This window comes from Pristiophorus japonicus, chromosome 21 (assembly GCF_044704955.1).
Source record: "Pristiophorus japonicus isolate sPriJap1 chromosome 21, sPriJap1.hap1, whole genome shotgun sequence".
NCBI lineage: Eukaryota > Metazoa > Chordata > Chondrichthyes > Pristiophoridae > Pristiophorus > Pristiophorus japonicus.
In genome coordinates this window covers 69,610,019-69,628,768 of record NC_091997.1, presented here as the reverse complement: position 1 = coordinate 69,628,768, position 18,750 = coordinate 69,610,019, and the positions used below count along the sequence as shown (strand labels likewise).

General features: G+C 48.4%; 1 protein-coding gene across 1 annotated transcript; it reads right to left on the bottom strand.

The window, feature by feature from the left end:
* Window positions 1-1,009: 1,009 nt before the first annotated feature.
* Window positions 1,010-2,661, bottom strand: LOC139233705 (growth arrest-specific protein 1-like). Its single transcript, XM_070864117.1, has one exon. The coding sequence runs from the start codon at window positions 2,247-2,249 to the stop codon at window positions 1,476-1,478; it is 774 nt and encodes a 257-aa protein (XP_070720218.1). The 5' UTR covers window positions 2,250-2,661; the 3' UTR covers window positions 1,010-1,475.
* Between the last annotated feature and the right edge of the window lie 16,089 nt (window positions 2,662-18,750).

Here is an 18,750-nt window from a genome sequence, read left to right as displayed (position 1 = left end):
AGGTTGAAGTAAAAGATCTTGCGACACTATATCGAAGAAGAGCAGGGGTGTTATCCCCGGTGTCCTGGGGCCAATAGTCATCCCTCAACCAACATCGTTAAAAACAGATTATCTGGGTCATTATCACATTGTTGTTTGTGGGAGCTTGCTGTGCGCAAATTGGCTGCCACGTTTTCGACATTACAGCAGTGGCTGCACTCCAAAAAGTGCTTCATTGGCTGTAATACTTTCAAAAGGGTGTTGGATAAGTAACTGAAAGAAAATATTAGCAGGGCTACGGGGAAAGGGCGGGAGAGTAGGACTGGCTGAGGTGCTCTTGCAGAGAGCCGGCATGGGCTCGACAGGCCAAATGGCTTTCTTCCGTGCTGTAACCATTCTATGATGAGCGCTTTGGACATAGTGAAAGGCGCTATATAAATGCAAGTCTTTCTTTTTTTCCAACACAGTTTTGGACAACTTGGGGTTTATAGAGGGCAGGGGTTGTATCATCCAGTCTTGAGGTGACTAAGATTAAGGTGACAAGGGTTTCTCAGTGACAGAAAGGGTGAGGCTAGGGTGGAGGAGGGAAATGCTGAGGAACTGAAAGTATGGGGCCCTAGTGATGGGAGTAGATTATGGGGTCGTGAAACAGTCCAAAAGATGGAACAAGGCGGCCAGTTTGGGGGGAGGGGGGAGGGGGAACAGACTGGCTTAGCCCGAGACAGTGGCTGTGGAGGTGGGATGGAATCACTGACAAGGCAGCGTGGGCTTTGTTCCAAGAGCTGAACACCGCGGTAGCCTGAGTCTTCACAGAGGAAGTCAAGACACAAACCAAGATGGAATGTCAGACGTGCAGTCTAACGACAGGCCAATGGAGGGGAGGAGGGGAGAGAGCGAGATGCTGGAGCCGCGGAACTGGGAATGTCCACCCCGAGAAGACACAGGCAAAAAAACCAAAACCGTGCAAAAAACAAATCTGAATTTATTTCAAAAACGTATTAGTTGCAAAACCATAAATAGTGTCAAAAAGTTTCAATCTTTTATACAAAAACAGTCTTGGAAAAGTTACAAATCTACACGCAGAGTGGACCAACTTTTCCCAATTGTGGCTCCCATTGTCAATAGTAATTGGACTTTTGAACATTTGCACACACAATTTGTCGTTTTATTAAGTTTGCATCGAGACAAGTTCTAAGATTGCTGGATGAGTAATTTACATACGTCCTGTTTTGTGTCTGTGTGCTTTTATATATATATATATATATTTTAAATCGATCCACCTGTGAGGGTGGGGGAGGAAGTTATGAGACTGAAATTGTAACTCGAGTTAATTTGATCTCAATGATCGCATGACGCGTCCCAGTTGAAGTGTTAGTGTTTGTAAACACGCTGGAGAGAGAGCGAGAGGGGGGAGGGAATGGTAACAGAGAGAGTGAGGAGAGAGAGATTGACAAAGTAAAACAAACAAACCTGCAAATAATTGTTTGCACAAAGTATTACAGGAACCACAAGGCCAGGAGGAGGAGAGGACAGCACGCGTGGGCTACCAGTGCTGGAGAAGTGTCCAGCGGCGCGTCGATTTCTTCTGCAGTTTCTGACCTTAAATCCGTCCTGTTAATCTCGTAATCGTCGTATTCGTAATTGTCCTCCGAGTCCGGGCTGGCGGTGAAGGGCGAGTGTCCGCCCAGCGAGCAGAACCTGTCCATGTTCTCCTTCACCACCTCGCAGAAGGGCCTCTCCACCCCGTCGCAGATGCAGGTGTTGAGCACGATCCCACTGGGGATGGCCAGCAGCCGGTGGATGGTACCCTTGCAGGCGGGGGTGCAGCGGCGGCCGTTGAAGAGCTGCCCGCAGCCGGACAGGTAGTCCTTCAGCGCCCCGTGACACGCCGCCTCTTGCTCGCAGCGCTGGCGGGCTTCGGTGCAGCCCAGCCCGGCGGCCGAGCCGCCCTGGTAGCGCCGGGGCAGGCACGGCTCGATGGCCCGTTTGGCCCGCACGCACTGCGGGTCGCGGCCGCAGTCGCAGCTCTCCAGGTCCGGCCCGCTGCGGGTCTGGTTGAGTTGCACCAGCGCTCCGATGCAGTGGCTGGGGCAACGCCGCCTCAACCCCCTGGAAAAGGGCTCGCACGCCGCGCTGTACTGGCTGTACGCCCACTTGCACTCTCGCTCTTCCTGGCATCGCAGCAACGCCTGCCAGCACACGGGCTGCGGCGCCCCGGCCACCCGGCACAGGCCAGCCAGAATGGTCAAGGAATACCAGCCCAAGTGCATTCTCTAGGGCGAAACCTCGCAGGACTATCCACATCCCTCGCTCACAGCCAGCGCCTCGCATACATCCTGGCCAAAGTTTTCCAATCTGCCGCCACACTCTCGCGTTGCAGAACTCAGTTGCATAACAACCTGTTTTAGTTGCACAAACTTTCTCCGCCGGCTTTAAAGTTTGGGCATCAGCCCCGCGCACTAACACAGCAGCAGCAACAACAGCAAAAATACGTTTTTCTCGGTAAATTCTTGACTGTGCGTCCTTGGGGCAGGGACTATCCGCAGTGTCGGTTCAGCAAGCGACCTACCAGCTGAAGTTATTCTCTCTCTCTCCTCCCCAACACCCCTCTCTCTCCTTTGTCCTCAGACCGTAAGCAGAAATTGGCTTTGCCGCGATTTTTTAAAGAGATGCAAATGCACTTCTCCCTCTCTCTCTATAGTACCTGTAGCTTTGTCCAACTGTTCCCCTTCACGCTTGATTTAGCATCTCTCTCTCTCTGTCTTTAAAAAAATACTCAACTCTCTCCAACTTTCCCCCTCTCTCCCCAAACCGGGGGGAGTGAGGGGAAAGAGAGAGAGAAAAAATCTAATTTTTTTCCCCATCTTGAATGGGATTGGTTGATTTTTTTTTTAGGATTGGGATTCGTTTCCATACCAACCCAATTTTTTTTGGCAGCCCCGCACGTCACATACTGGATCAAATGTTTATATAAATTTATGAAAACGCTACATGTGTGGTCTGAACTTTGGGGGGTGGGGGGGTGGGGGGAGTTTGAAAACACTAGGGGGAGCCAGACATAGCACTCCAGCCTGCTGTACAGCAAAAAGGAGAATGCTGTGATTCTGTCCCTCCCATGTGCAATTCTCATTTTAATCTGACATGTCCCAACCCCACTTTACCCCGCAAAAAGAATATACTGATGTCACTGTATCAATTCCTAGGCTTTGGAGACTTGCAAAAGTTCTTTCTGCACTCAAACATGGGCTAGGGGATTGTTTAGAAACTGCAAGGTCTTAGCAGAGATTTTTTTTCGTATCCCCACCCATCCTCCGTTAACCCCCCCCCACCTCTAGGCAGTGAATAGCATTTTCTGGCCCGTTTCATTCCCTTTGTGGGTGATGTGCTTGTCCGCCCATTTGACGCCAGTGAAAATTGTTCACGCCTTGCGTGTTCTCAATGGAGCCTAGTCGCCGTGTATTTTGCAATAGGGGGGCCCCTCCCTATTTAACAGCCTTACAGCGTCCCGTTCTCCCCCCTCCCCATCCCCTCTCCTATTGAAATGCAAAGTGACCGAATTCAGAGTAAATCGCCCTACACCATGACCGCTTTTAGCAGTCGGGAAAGGGGTAGTGTGGGGAGGAGCGGGTGGGGGTTAGGGGTTTCAAAAAAACTTTTTAAAAAAGTGATTTGTTACTGAAAAGAGGCTTTTTTCTGGCATGCATTGCTAGTCACGTTCTGAGGACCAGACATAGTTATAAAGTAAATGTACATCTGCACCTTAATCAGATTCTCAGCCTTTTTATGGTGGGGGAGAGGGGGAGGGGGAGTTTTAATATGAAACAGTTTCTCCTCCTAATTCAGTCGTCTTTGCACTAAAAAAAAATGAATTCTGCAATAATTTGAAATAGCAAAAAAAAACATAGGAATTTAGTGCAAATAAAATGGATGGTCAGAATACTTGAATTGGAAGCAATGTTGAATTGGGATCTGGATGTATTTGTACAGTGTGTTTCTGCTATTTATCTTTCGGATTATAGTACAGACATATATTTTATGAAAGCACTGTGCAGTTTAGCACAAGGTAGGTACAGTGGGATCGTTTCTGTTGTATGCACATAGTATTAAGGGCGACTGGATTTTTGGTCCCACTTCAGTCCCACGCTCCTGATCTTTGGGCATCCGGTCTGGGGGCGCTGGGGGTGGGGGGGCGCAGGTAGGTCGGAGGACCTCCTCAAGGGCTGCTTCTGGGCCTGGCCTAGGTGGCCATTAACATGTCCAGGTAGCGGATGGTAGAGGGGATCATTCGGCCCGGCTGCCTGCCTCTCTTCTGTGGCTACGTTCGCACCAGGGTGTCTCTGGAGATGGAGCATGCAGTGTGTCCATCGGTACGCTCGTGGCCTTCCGCGAGAGGTGGGCGCCGGAGGGACTAGAGTGCGTCATCACACCCGGAAATCGCATTTTAATTTGACTTGTTAAGGTTCCTTGAAAGGTTTTTGTTAATTTACAGGTTTATTGGTTGACAGAATTGGCAATTGCGGGTATCTGAAAGAGGCTATACGTGTCAGCCAGTGGCTCAGTGGGCAGCACGCTCGCCTCTGAGCGAGGAGGTTGTGGGTTCAAGTCACACTCCAGAGACTTGAGCACATAATTCAGGCTGACACGCCTAGTGCAGTGCTGGGAGACTGCCGCACTGTCGGAGGTGCCGTCTTTCAGATGAGGCGTTAAACTGAGGTCTCATCTGCTCCTTCGGGTGGACGTAAAAGATCCCACAGCACTATTTCGAAGAAGAGCTGGGGAGTTATCCATGGTGTCCTAGCCAATATTTATCCCTCAATCAACATAACAAAAAAACAGATGATCTGGTCATCATCACATCGCTGTTTGTCGGAGCTTGCTGTGTGCAAATTGGCTGTTGTGTTTCCCACATTACAACAGTGACTACATTCCTAAAGTACTTAATTGGCTGTAAAGTGCTTTGAGATGTCCGGTGGTCGTGAAAGGTGCTATATAAATGCAAGTCTTTCATTTCTTTTTCTATATGGCCAATGGTGAGATTTCCCCAATGTGCTCACTGTATCATTGAATTTTGGGGGGGGGGGCAGCTTCTGGAATCAGCGCATTGTTGGGTTCAGGATAGTTTGCTTAACAAGCAAGAATATCATATGGAAACAATGTCTCGTTTGCCTATAACTTCCTTTTGCCGAGTTCATGTAAATAACTTCTAAATTATTTATAAATGTCAGCCCTAATTTATGTGTGGAATTTTCGAGCGAGTGACCTTTATTTAATAAACAAGTTCCAGTTCATATCGCTCAGAGTTGCCTCTCCTATGTGGAGCTCCCCTACACACCCGTGGTTATCAACTCCAGCGGATCAATTTTAGAATCCTGACCTTTCGGGGCGATTTTAACTCTTCCCCAATCGGCGGGACCGGATCAGAAAGACTTGCATTTATATAGCATCTTTCTCGACCACCGGACGTCTCAAAGAGCTTTACAGCCAATGAATTACTTTTTGGAGTGTAGTCACTGTTGTGATGTGGGAATCGCAGCAGCCAACTTGTGCACAGCAAGCTCCCACAAACAGCAATGTGATGTTGATTGAGGGATGAATGTTGGCCCAGGACATAGATAGGTAGATACAAAAGTGCTGTTTTTTTTTGTGGTCAGGCACAGCAAGGTCCCACAAAACAGCAATGAGATAACTGGCCAGAAAATCTATTTTGCCTTTAATAGAATAGTGCCGCGGGATCTTTCAGAACCACCCGAACAAGCAGACAGCGTCTCACTTTTCACCTGACAGAGTGGCACCTCTGACAACACAGCACTCCCCCCGGTATTGCACTGCAGATGAGGTTGATCGAGAAACAGTGGTTGAGTGACATCACGTTTGGGTATTAAAAGCCTGTAGGAGGAAGAGAAGCAGAGAGAAGTGTGGAATTCCTTGGTTATGTCATCCTGGAAAACCGTGAGTGAGTCGCACGTGTGACAGGGACTGTGTTTCATCATCATCATAGGCAGTCCCTCGGAATCGAGGAAGACTTGCTTCCACGCCTGAAGTGAGTTATTTGTTGGCTGAACAGTCCAATATGAGAGCCACAGTCCCTGTCACAAGTTGGACAGATAGGTGTTGAGGGAAGGGGTGTGTGGGACACGCTCTTTTGCCGCACGCTCCTTCCGCTGCCTGCGCTTGGTTTCTGCATGCTCTCGGCGATGAGACTCGAGGTGCTCAGCGCCCTCCCGGATGCTCTTCCTCCACTTAGGGCAGTCTTTGGCCAGGGACTCCCAGGTGTCAGTAGGGATGTTGCACTTTATCAGGGAGGCTTTGAGGGTGTCCTTGTAGAGTTTCCGCTGCCCACCTTTGGCTCGTTTGCCGTGAAGGTGGACTGTTCAGCCACCTAAGGACTAATTTTTAAGCGTGGAAGCAAGTCTTCCTTGATTCCGAGGAACTGCCTATGATGATGATGATGAAAGGACTACTGATCCACATAAGGAGAAATTAGGGCAGTTGACCAAAAGTTTGGTTAAGAAGTGTCTTGAAGGAGGAAAGAAAGGTAGAGAGGCGGAGAGGTTTAGGCAGGGAGTTCCAGAGCTTGGGGCCCAGGCAACAGAAGGCAGGGCCACCAATGGTTGAGCGATTATAATCAGGGATGCTAAAGGGGACAGAATTAGAGGAGAGCAGAGATCTTAGAGGGTTGTGGGCTGGAGGAGATTACAGAGATAGGGAGGGGCGAGGCCATGGAGGGATTTGAAAGCAAGGATGAGAATTTTGAAATGGAGGCGTTGCTTAACTGGGAGCCAATGTAGGTCAGCGAGCACAGAGGGTGATGGGTGAGCGGGACTTGGTGAAGGTTAGGATGCGGGCAGCCGGCTTTTTGGATTACATCCAGTTTACGTAGGGTAAAGGGAACATTGCAACTTACCCTAAACCATGTGATCTCTGGGGCGAAGCAAAAAAAACAGATTTAGAACCCAGGGCCAATTTTGGGGGGAAAAAACCTGGGAAATACCGCTCTGACAGCCCATCCCCCCCCACCTCTACGATCAAAACTAGTCCAGGAGATCACTCTGGCCCGGATAATTCCTTGTCAGTGCAATGAGTTTTTATTTGACCCCAGTGAGTAGGAAGAGTGTGTAAAATGGTGTATTTGGAGCAAAAAAAGAAAAAAGAAAGACTTGGATTCGTATAGCACCTTTCATGACCACCGGACGTCACAAAGCTCTTTACAGCTTTACTTCTGGGGTATAGTCACTGTTGTAATGTGGGAAACACGGCAGCCAATTTGCATACAAGCAAATACATTCCCACACACAACATTGTGATAATGACCAGTGTCATGTATGTATGCTTGGATTTGCTAGCCACCAGGTGGCGCCAGTGTCAGAGGTCATTGGGCTGTGTGCACATGTGTGCAGCCCAGGTATAAAAGGCCAGCCACTTTGTAATGTGATCACTTCGGGCCCTAATAAAGTAGCGCCATGTTTGTACCTGTTCGGAGTTTACAGTATTAAGTCTTGAGTTATTGCATACACAACATTTGGCGACAAGGTAACAAGAACGTTCACATGCAAAAATGAGCACAATTGGAATTCTGGAGCGATTCATGGAGGGAGAAGATTGAGCTGACTTTGTAGCCCGTTTGAACCAGTACTTCATGGCCAACAAAATGGAGAAAGAGGAAGATGCAATTCGTCACCGGATGGTCCTCCTCACAGTTTGTGGTCTGAAAATCTATGGACTCATAAAGAATCTCCTCTCGTCCTTAAGTCCAATGGACAAGGACTATGAAACATTGTGTGCTCTGGTACATGACCATCACAAACCAGATAAAGGCATCATTATCTCAAGATATTGATTCTATATGCATGTTCGTTCTGAGGGCCAGGATGTATTGGAATTCGTTGCCGACCTAAGATGTCTAGTTGGACTGTGTAAGTTCAAAACTGCGTAAGCAGACATGCTGCGGGACTTCTTTGTAATCGGCATCAACCACGAGGTGATTCTGCGTAAGCTACTGGTGGCGGAGACGCTGGATTTGAGCAAGGCCATCACGATTGCCCAATCATGCATGACGACGGACAAAAGCTTAAAGCAGATATCATTGAAAAATCGGAACTCAGCAAGTACTGTAAACAAGATAGTATCGTCGTTTGGCAGAGCTGCATATGGCAGGGCCTACCCGACTGCGTACGCGAAACCTGTGGCTGCTCAAAGTCCGCCAACAGGAATTAATCCGATATCACCGTGTTGGCATTGTGGGGGAAATCATCGGCATCATCAGTGTCAGTTTAAACAGTACATTTGTAAAGGCTGTTTGAGAGTGGGGCATCTCCAGCGCATGTGTCCGCAACTGAGCAAGTGTGCTGCGACACACCACGTGGAGGATGATGACCAGTCTAGCGCGGATCCAGACATGCAATCCGAGATACCAGAGGAGGAAGTGTATGGACTGCATTCGTTCCTAACAAAGAGCCAACTGATAATGATTAATGTAAAACTTAATGGTGTGCCAGTATTGATGGAATTGGACACGGGTGCGAGTCAATCAATAATGAGCCAGAGGATATTCGACAGGCTGTGGGATACTAAGGCTGTGAGGCCTAAGCTGAGGCCAGTCAATGCCAAGTTGCGTACGTACACTAAAGAACTCATAATGGTGATTGGCAATGCAGTAATCAGTATGATGGTGCGGTTCACGATTTACCGTTATGGATTGTTCCAGGCACTGGTTCAACGCTGTTTGGCAGGAACTGGTTCGAAAAAATTAAATGGAACTGGAACGAGATCAAAGCGTCGTCGTCGGAGGAGAATACTCCATGGGCTCAAGTGCTGAGCAAATTCCCCTCGCTGTTTGAACTAGGCATCGGCAATTTCATGGGAGCCAAGGTGCAGATCCACGTGGACTCAGGTGCAAAATCCGTCCATCACAAAGCTCGGGCAGTTCCGTACATGATGAGGGAGAAGGTCGAAATCGAACTGGACAGACTCCAGCGTGAAGGGATTATATTACCGGTCGAATTTAACGAATGGGCCAGCTTCATTGTTCCCGTGTTGAAAAGTGATGGCACTGTCAGGATTTGTGGAGACTACAAGGTTACGATCAGCCGAGTTTCAAAACAGGATCAATACCCGTTACCGAAGACTGATGACCTGTTTGCAACGCTAGCCGGTGGGGGGGAAGTCATTCACAAAACTGGATCTGACGTTGGCCTACATGACACAGAAGCTGGTCGACACATCGAAGAAACTTATGTACATCAACACTCATAAAGGACTGTTTATCTACAACAGGTGCCCTTTTGGAATTCGCTCGGCTGCAGCCATATTTCAGAGGAACATGGAGAGTCTACTGAAGTCCGTCCCCAAAACCGTCGTGTTCCAAGATGACATACAGGTCGTGACTCCGCTGAACATCTGAACAACCTGGAAGAGGTTCTACATCATCTGGACAAAGTGGGACTCAGACTGAAACGCTCGAAGTGTGTCTTCATGGCACCGGAAGTCGAATTCCTGGGGAGGAAAATTGCTGCTGACGGTATCAGGCCTACGGACCCGAAAACCAAGGCCATCAAATATGCACCCAAGCCTCAGAATGTGACGGAGCTGCGTTCGTTCCTTGGTCTACTCAACTACTTCGGTAATTTCTTACCTAGATTGAGCACCTTACTAGAGCCACTGCACATGCTGCTAAGAAAAGGCGACAACTGGGTTTGGGGTGCGTCTCAAGATAGAGCTTTTGAGAAAGCTACTAATCTGCTTTGCACTAACAAGCTGCTGGTACATTATGATCCGTATAAGCGTGTAGTATTGGCCTGTGATGCTTCGTCACATGGAGTTGGTTACGTGCCCCAACAAGCTAATGAGTCGAGCAAATTACAACATGTTGCATATGCTTCAAAAAGTTTGTCAAAGGCAGAAAGAGCCTACAGCATGGTAGAAAAAGAAGCACTAGCCTGTGTGTATGGAGTTAAAAAGATGCACCAGTACCTGTTTGGTCTTCGGTTTGAACTGGAAACAGATCACAAGCCACTCATTTCATTGTTTTCGGAAAACAAAGGTATCAATACCAATGCATCATCCCACATCCAGAGGTGGGCGCTGACATTATCTGCCTATGATTATGTCATTTGCCATAGACCTGGCACTGAGAATTGTGCCGGTGCATTGAGCCGTCTGCCGTTGCCCACACCGGAGGTGGAAACGCCACAACCGGCAGACCTACTGTTAGTCATGGATGCTTTTGAAAGTAAGGGAACCCTTGTCACGGCTCAAGTCCAAATCATCGATATATACTGTTATGTATACAATACCCTGTAACCAGCATTCTACCGCCACCAGAGGGCGCATCTGTTGGAGTCCCAAGGGATCCCAGAATCCCTTGGGAGCACTGTATATAAAATAGGCCTTCCATGCTGTGCGGGCACTCTGGAGTCAGAATAAAGAGACTCAGGTCACACTTACACAAGTCTACAGTACTCAGTCATGTTGCTTTATTTGAGACGTAACAACTGTCGATGAGTAAGATAACGAACCAACATGCGAAAATGCACCAACAAGTTAAGACCTGGATCAACCAGGACCCGATATTATCAGTTGTGAAATGCTGTATCCTTAATGGTGATTGGTTTGCCATACCCAAACAAATGTGTGAGGAGACCAAACCTTACATCCATCGCAAAGACAAACTAGCCATTCAATCAGATTGTATACTGTGGGGTAATCGTGTTGTTATGCCTAAGAAAGGCAGAGAGAAATTTGTGCATGATCTACATAGCACGCATCCTGGTATTGTCATGATGAAAGCCATTGCCAGGTCTCATGTATAGTGGCCTGGAATTGACTCTGATCTGGAGTCATGTGTGCATCAGTGCAACACTTGCATGCAGCTTAGTAAAGCACCAGCAGAATCGCCGCTGAGTCTGTGGTCTTGACCATCTAAACTGTAGTCCACATCGACTTTGCAAGTCCCTTCCTGGGAAAGATGTTCTTAGTTGTGCTGGATGCTTATTCCAAGTGGATAGAGTGTACAATCATATCATCCAGCACATCCACAGCTACCATTGAGAGCCTTGGTGTCATGTTTGCTACGCATGGTCTACCTGAAATCGTTGTAAACGACAACGGATCTTGCTTCACCAGTATGGAGTTTCAAGAGTTCATGAAACTCAATGGTATCAAACATGTGAGGTCAGCACCATTCAAACCCGCATCCAATGGACAAGCAGAGCGTGCTGTCCAAACCATCAAGCAGAGTATGAAACGTATAACTCAAGGTTCACTGCAAACTCGCTTGTTACGCATATTGCTTAGCTACAGGACAAGACCCCATACACTTACCGGGGTCCCCCCTGCTGAACTATTGATGAAGAGAGGTCTCAAGACCAGGCTCTCTGTTGTCCACCCCGACTTCAATAATCATGTCGAATACAGACATCAAAGTCTGTTGTGTATGTATAATATAAGTATACTCCCTGTACACTCAATGTACAGTTACATAAGACTGCTGGATGTACCTTCACACTGTATACACTATGCCTGTACCACCAGAGGGTGCAACTGGTGGAGACCTCAGGGTCACCTGTACATGACAAGTAACCAGGTATGCTGTACCTTCACTCAGGAGCTGTAATAAATGGACTAAGGTCACCACAGTTCAAGTACAATACCTTGCGTCATGGAGTCATTACTAGAGTGCTTACAGACACAACAACTGGTGACGAGATTACGAATTTCCACGCGAAAATGGCTAACCTTGGCACATTTCAACAATTCGCCGATGGGGAAGATTGGGAGGCCTTTGTGGAAAGGCTCGAACACCTTTTCATTGTGACCGACCTGGTGGGTCCCGACCTCGCTGGCTAATAAGTGCAGAGCTATCCTGCTCAGCAGTTGTGGGCCCACCGTCTATGGCCTCATCACGGACTTGCTAGCCCCAGAGAAGACAACAACCAAAACATATACGGAGCTCGTAACGATGATACAGGAACAGCTCAAACCTAAAGAGAACATCCTCACAGCCAGACACCGGTTCTACATCCACCGGCGGCCCGAAGGCCAAGAAATTGCAAAATATGCTGCAGACCTCAGACGATTGGCTGCACCGTGTGATTTTGGCAACCACCTCAGTGAAGCACTGCGGGACACTTTCGTTATTGGAATCGGCCACGAGGGCCTTCTCCACAGCCTGCTCTCTGCGGACACCATGGTCACCTTGCAGAAGGCAATTAACGTGAGCCAGGCATTCATGGCCTCAGCCTGTGATTCCAAGCGGATGACTCACCCCCAGGACGCTAACCCGGCAAGTACTGTGAACCAACTGGTGCCTTTTTGAGGCAAGGCTGCTGCAAGCAGTCTCTCTCAGGGAAGAGAGAACAGAACCCCGAGTCCCGCAACCCTGAGTCCGCCACATAGGGCCAACCGGCCAACTCTGTGCTGGCGCTGTGGAGGAAATCACAGGGCCCACCAGTGCCACTACAAAGACTATACTTGCAAAGGCTGTAGCAGAAAGGGTCACCTCCAGCGAATGTGCAAGAGAACTTGTACTCACCAAGTTGATGAAGAGTTGGCCGATCATCTGGATTCCAATGACGATGAAGAGAGAGTCCATGAGGCAGCTCAGCCCCACGATGAGGTGTACGGAGTGTTTACCTGCACCACCGAGAGTTCTCCGATGAAAATGGAAGTTGAAATCAATGATGTTCCAGTCACGATGGAAGTGGACACAGTGGCGAGCCAGTCACTGATGAATCAGGCGGCCTTTGAGAAACTTTAGGACAATCCAATCAAACAACCTAAAATGATCCCGATCCAAGTGAAGCTGCTCACCTACACAAACGACACATCCCAGTCGTTGGCAGCGTGGATGTCCAGGTGTCCCATGACGGTGCGATGCACAAGTTACCTTTGTGGATCATTGCTGGTGATGGTCCAATGCTGCTAGGAAGAAGATGGATGAAACAAATCCGTTGGAGCTGGGAAAACCTCCAGCCTCCAGCGATCGACGTCCTCCGCGGCCCCGAATTTGGATCCAGCACAGCATCTGAAAACCCAGCCGTCCAACTCGACTGCATGGAGACGACCCAGACCGCTCAACCCAACGGTGAGATGATCCAACCGAAATGACCCAATCTCACCTTCCAGGCTCCAGTAGCAGGACTCCGGATGAAGAAAATCGGCGCAGAAGGCAACTTCTCTGCTTCCTTGTTAGAACCTGGGGAGAAAAGGATCACCGCAGCCTACCTCATGGAGAGAAAGAAGATGGCGCCCGCACCATGAGGTGAAGCACCTGAAGTAAAGATGGCGGCGGCCAGACCACAAGGGGCAGCATTGATGGAGCAACATGTGATGCCGAGCAGCGAACCGGATTGGGGTAAAGATTTCAAGGCCCTCTTAATGGAGACCGGCAACCCATCACAATTAAAGGGTTCCACTCTTCATACAACGATGCCGGTGATACATATGTAAGTGATGTAATTGACAAATGCAAATATGTAAATGTAACTAACCATGTTAAGTCAGATGATTGCGGTCGTAACCAATGTATTATGACAGTAAATGCAGTAAATGAAGTGATGATCTGCGATGCCGGGTTCTACATGTATGCCGACAAAACCAAGGGCAACCTCCCGTTGGAAGCACCCAGGTCCAGCGAGCTACCTGACCATATAGCATGCACCTCCGGGACCAATGTGATGCCCCAGAGGGAGCGTGGCCACACACAGAGGGAGCATACCAGCTGCAGGGCCAGCGATCAGAGGACGGCAAAGGCACCACTACAGGTACCCTGCCCCTGATCGGCTCTACCTCTCTGGCCACCAGGGCCAGTACCGGGAGAAAGAGGCTAGCACCCTCCAGTTCTCCCAATGGGACCTAGGATGACCAGGCTCCCACTATCGCTGAAGGACAGCGAAGAGATACCTCAACCCTCAAAGGAGGACAGGGAGGCCACACATTCCTGTGGCTCTGCCCACCACTACACAACGGCAAGTGCCCCGAGACTCAGCCAGGTGAGCGATCCAAGCCCACCCAGCTGGCAGGGGACACAGCGCCACCATCAGACAACCGGGACACAGTCCGGTTACTCTGGAACTAACGTCCTCACCCACCTGCACCTACACAACCCAGGGGCAAGACTGTGATACCACGTATGTACCTTACCTGTAAAATGTACTTGTTCCACTACTGCAGAACCCAACCAGTGATGTAATTAATCCTATATTTTTTCTGTTCATTCTTTCTGTACATGTATGCACATGCAGGTGTTGAGCCACACAAATGGTCTATGTATGGGGGGGGGAAGATGGATGTATGTAGCCATGGACATATATGGATCACACCCAGAACCCACTCAACCCCCACTGCAACCTCAAACCGTCCACTGCTGACCATCTCCCAATGTTGTGGCAATAAGGACTTGGGGGTCAACAGGGAGAGAGCCAAGCCAAAGCATAGACAAGGTGCAAGGGCACTCAAGTCTAGGACCAGAGCACACAATGCAAAGGCCAGTGGCACTAGGGGTGAGTGATGTTGTGTATGTATAATATAAGTATACTCCCTGTACACCCAATGTACAGTTACATAAGACTACTGGATGTATCTTCACACTGTATACACTGTGCTTGGACCACCAGAGGGTGCAACTGGTGGAGATCCAGGGGTCACCTGTACATGACAGGTAACCAGGTATAAAAGGGAGCTCACCATGCTGTACCAGGAGCTGCAATAAATGGACTACGGTCACCACAGTTCAAATACAATACCTTACCTCATGGAGTCATTACTAGAGTGCTTACACACACAACAAAGTCAGCAAGGGTATCATGATTGCACTACTGTGTCATGCAACATTTCTGTCAATGATCCTGTGTATGTACTGAATTATGGTCAAGGTCCCAAATGGATCACCGGTACTGTCACGGCCAAGGAGGGTAACAGAGTGTTTGTCGTCAAGCTCAAGAATGGGCAGACATGCAGGAAACATGTTGATCAGATAAAGCTGCGGCACACGGATGAACCGGAATAGTCTGAAGAAGACATAATCAGTGACCAACCAACCTACCCTCAGTCATCAGAGGACTCCACTGTCATCAATAAATCTGCACTTTCAATCCCTGACATGGTCAATGAATCTTGACTTTCAATCCCTGATGTGGTCATAGCCACTCCCATCAGATCGGTTACCCAGTCCCAGTCATAACAGACTCTGAACGCTCGCCCAAGGCTGGAATTGAACTGAGACGTTCAACTCCAGCAGAAAGCCCCAGACCATCTCAATTTGTAAAAAGACCGTTACTAATATCTTAAAGAGGGATATTGTCCACCTTTATTAACCACCAGGTGGCGCCACTGTCAGAGGTCATTGGGCTGTGCGCAAGTATAAAAGGTCAGCCATCTTGTAATGTGATCACTTCGGGCCCTAATAAAGTAGAGGCAGCTTTCGGAGTCTACAGTATTCAATCTTTTGAGTTATTGCATACACAACAACCAGATAACCTGTTTTTTTGTTTTGTTGATTGAGGGATAAATATTGGCCAGCACTAACTCCCCTGCTCTTCTTCAAAATAATGCCATGGGATCTTTTACATCCACTTGAGAGAGCAGACAGGACCTTGGTTTAACATCTCATCCAAAAGACAGCACCTCCGACAGTGCAGCACTTCCTCAGCATTGCACTGGAAGTGCCAACCTAGGTTTTTTTGTACTCAAGTCCCTGGAGTGGGATTTGAACCACATAAACCTTCTGACTCAGAGGCAAGAGTGTTACCCACTGAGCCACAGCTGACACTACATGGTGGAAGGTTTCGGAGCATTAGGAGCAGGAGTAGGCAGTTCAGCCCCTCGAGCCTGCTTCACCATTCAATTAGATCAAGGCTGATTTGCGTGGACCTGCTAGCCAATAAAGTAGATGAGGGATAAAACAGCGTGCATAATAAGGGTTGACTAAGTGCTTAATCCGGTATGAAATTTAATTTTTCATTTGCATATTAGCTTTTACCATTCTGAGAGATGTGAATGTAATTAGATCAATTTAAATGTATTATGAATGGAAATCATATACGGGAACAATTTTCTCCACAGGAGCAGCATTCTTTCTAATTAGTTCTCCAGAGTTCATCTTAATAGCTGCTTCCTGCAGATTGATGAGACGCAGGATCAGGCATCAAGTAATTGTATCTGTACTTTTAGTGAAAAGTCATTGTGTTGTCAAGGTTATCTGTAATTTCATTGCCTGCAATTATGGTTTTCTTACGCGATTTTTCATTTCTTCCTCCTTTTCTGAAGGCGTTCTGCATTCTTAGCAGGGTACAGCTCTGTCCAATATTCGCCCCTGGTATTTTTGGGCGGCGCACGCATTACTTTACAGGTTTACACATACATGGAAAAAGAAAGACTTGTATTTATATAGCTTCTTTCACGACCACCGAACGTCTCAAAGTGCTTTGCAGTTAATGAAGAACTTTTGGAAGTGTAACCACTGATGTGGGAAACGCGGCAGCCAATTTGCGCACAGCAAGCTCCCATAAACAGCAATGTGATAATGACCAGATAATCAGTTTTTTTTGTCATGTTGATTGAGGGATAAATATTGGCTCCAGGACACTGGGGATAACTCCCCTGCTCTTCTTCAAAATAGTGCCAACGGGGCCTCGGTTTAATGTCTCATCCGAAAGACGTCACCTCCGACAGTGCGGTGCTCCCTCAGCACTGCACTGGGAGTGTCAGCCAAGATTTATGTGCTCAAGTTCCTGGAGTGGGACTTGAACCCACAACCTTCTGACTCAGAGGCGAGAGTGCTGCCCAAAGCCAGTCCCCGGGGTGTGCAGGACCGGCAGAGTACTGCATGGCCACGCAGCTTAGAGAAAACCATGCCTCTGTCTCTCTTTCACCTTGTCCAGGAGACCGCTGTACCTCTCTGAGACAGGACCCTCCAAGCTTTCGATCTTCAAGCGTAGCTTGGAGCCACAAAACCTCTCAGCTGAAGGATGGCACCTCTGACAGTGCAGCACTCCATCAGTACTGCAGTGGAGTGTCAGCCTGGATTTTTGTGCTTAAGTCGCTGGAGTGGGACTTGAATCTACAACCTTCTGACTCTGTCTATCTCTGTCTTAAATGCATTCAATGTCCCAGCTTCCACAGCTCTTTGAGGCAGCAAATTCCACAGATTTACAACCCTCTAAGAGAAGAAATTCCTGCTCATCTCAGTTTTAAATGGGCGGCCCCTTATTCTAAGATTATGCCCCCTAGTTCTAGTCTCCCCTATCAGCGGAAACATCCTCTGTGCATCCACCTTGTCAAGCCCCCTCATAAGGGGTTATGAGGCGCGGGTAGGGAAGTGGACCTGAGTCCCTGATCGGATCAGCCATGATCGTATTGAATGGCGGAGCAGGCTCGAGGGGCCGAATGGCCAACTCCTGCTCCTATTTCTTATGTTCTTATGACTCAGAGGCACGAGTGCTGCTCACTGAGCCACGGCTGGCACTAGCTACTTAGGAGCTGCTGGTCTTTTTATGCCCTGCCCAAGTAGGCATTAACGTGTGAGATTAGATCGGGAGTGTTGGCGGGCTATTTTTCTCGAGGAACACTGCAGCTGTGACTGATCCTGTCCTCATCGGGACATCCACACATTCTACCGTGGGGAGGGGTCACTGGAAGGCAATCCGGAATTGGAAGTTCTGAGCTCACCGTCCAGTCGCTAAACCAGGGTGCTTAGGCCAATTGTAGTGCCCTATCGCCAACCCAGTCTAACATCAGCTAATACAGTACTGCCTGACCTCCAATCCGGGACCCTCCTGGTCTCTACACTCAGCTGTTCACTGCTTGAACCCGCTGAACTATCAGGGGGGGAAATCGATAAAGTTTGAAAACAATTTTCAGCATGTTCTACACTGTTCATTTATTCTGGCTATATAGCGGCCGTTTTCTGCATTTAGCAATATTGGTGTTGCAAGATTGTGAAATAAATTCTGCTATAATTAAATTTATTGTTCAGTCACTTATGTAGATATAGAAAAAATCAAATCAGCAGAAAAGACTAAATGTAGCAAACCTGCTGAGACAAGTATGTTTATAAAACACCGTGTTACCCAGCTAAAAATAAAAAGCAAGTTAGTCACTACTTGTTCTTGTCCACAGCTCCCTCCGTAACCTCAGCCCACTCTACCTCGGTGACCTCCTACAGCGATATATCCAATCCACAGTCCCTTGGTCCTCCAACTCTGTCCTCCTGTGCATCCTCTCCTCCCTCCGCTGTACCACCGATTTGAGCTGTCTCAACCCTCGTCTTTTTTTTTTGGTTTGGAACAGAATAGGCTGAGGAGAGGCGTATTTGGGGTGTATAGAATTATGAGGGGCCTAGATAGGCTGGATTGGAAGGACCTGTGTCCCATCCGATATTCCAGTCCTGAACTCCGATTGAAGGGTGGAAGATGCCTGTGCGTGGATTCTTTTAACGTGTGGTGGCCGTTGCACATCAGCCACCACACGGGGCTTGACAGAGCTAGGTCTTGGTCCAGTGGCAAGGGTTAACCAGGACGACTGGAGACCTGCTCTGCCCATGTGGAACAGAGATGAGGAGAAATTTCTTCTCTCAGAGGGTTGTGGATCTTAGGAATTCGCTGCCTCGGAGAGCTGTGGCGGCTGGGACATTGAATAAATTTGAGACGGAAATGGACAGGTTCTTAAACGATAAGGGGATAAGGGGTTATGGGGAGCGGGCAGGGAAGTGGAGCTGAGTCCATGATTAGATCAGCCATGATCTTATTGAATGGCGGAGCAGGCTCGAGGGACCGT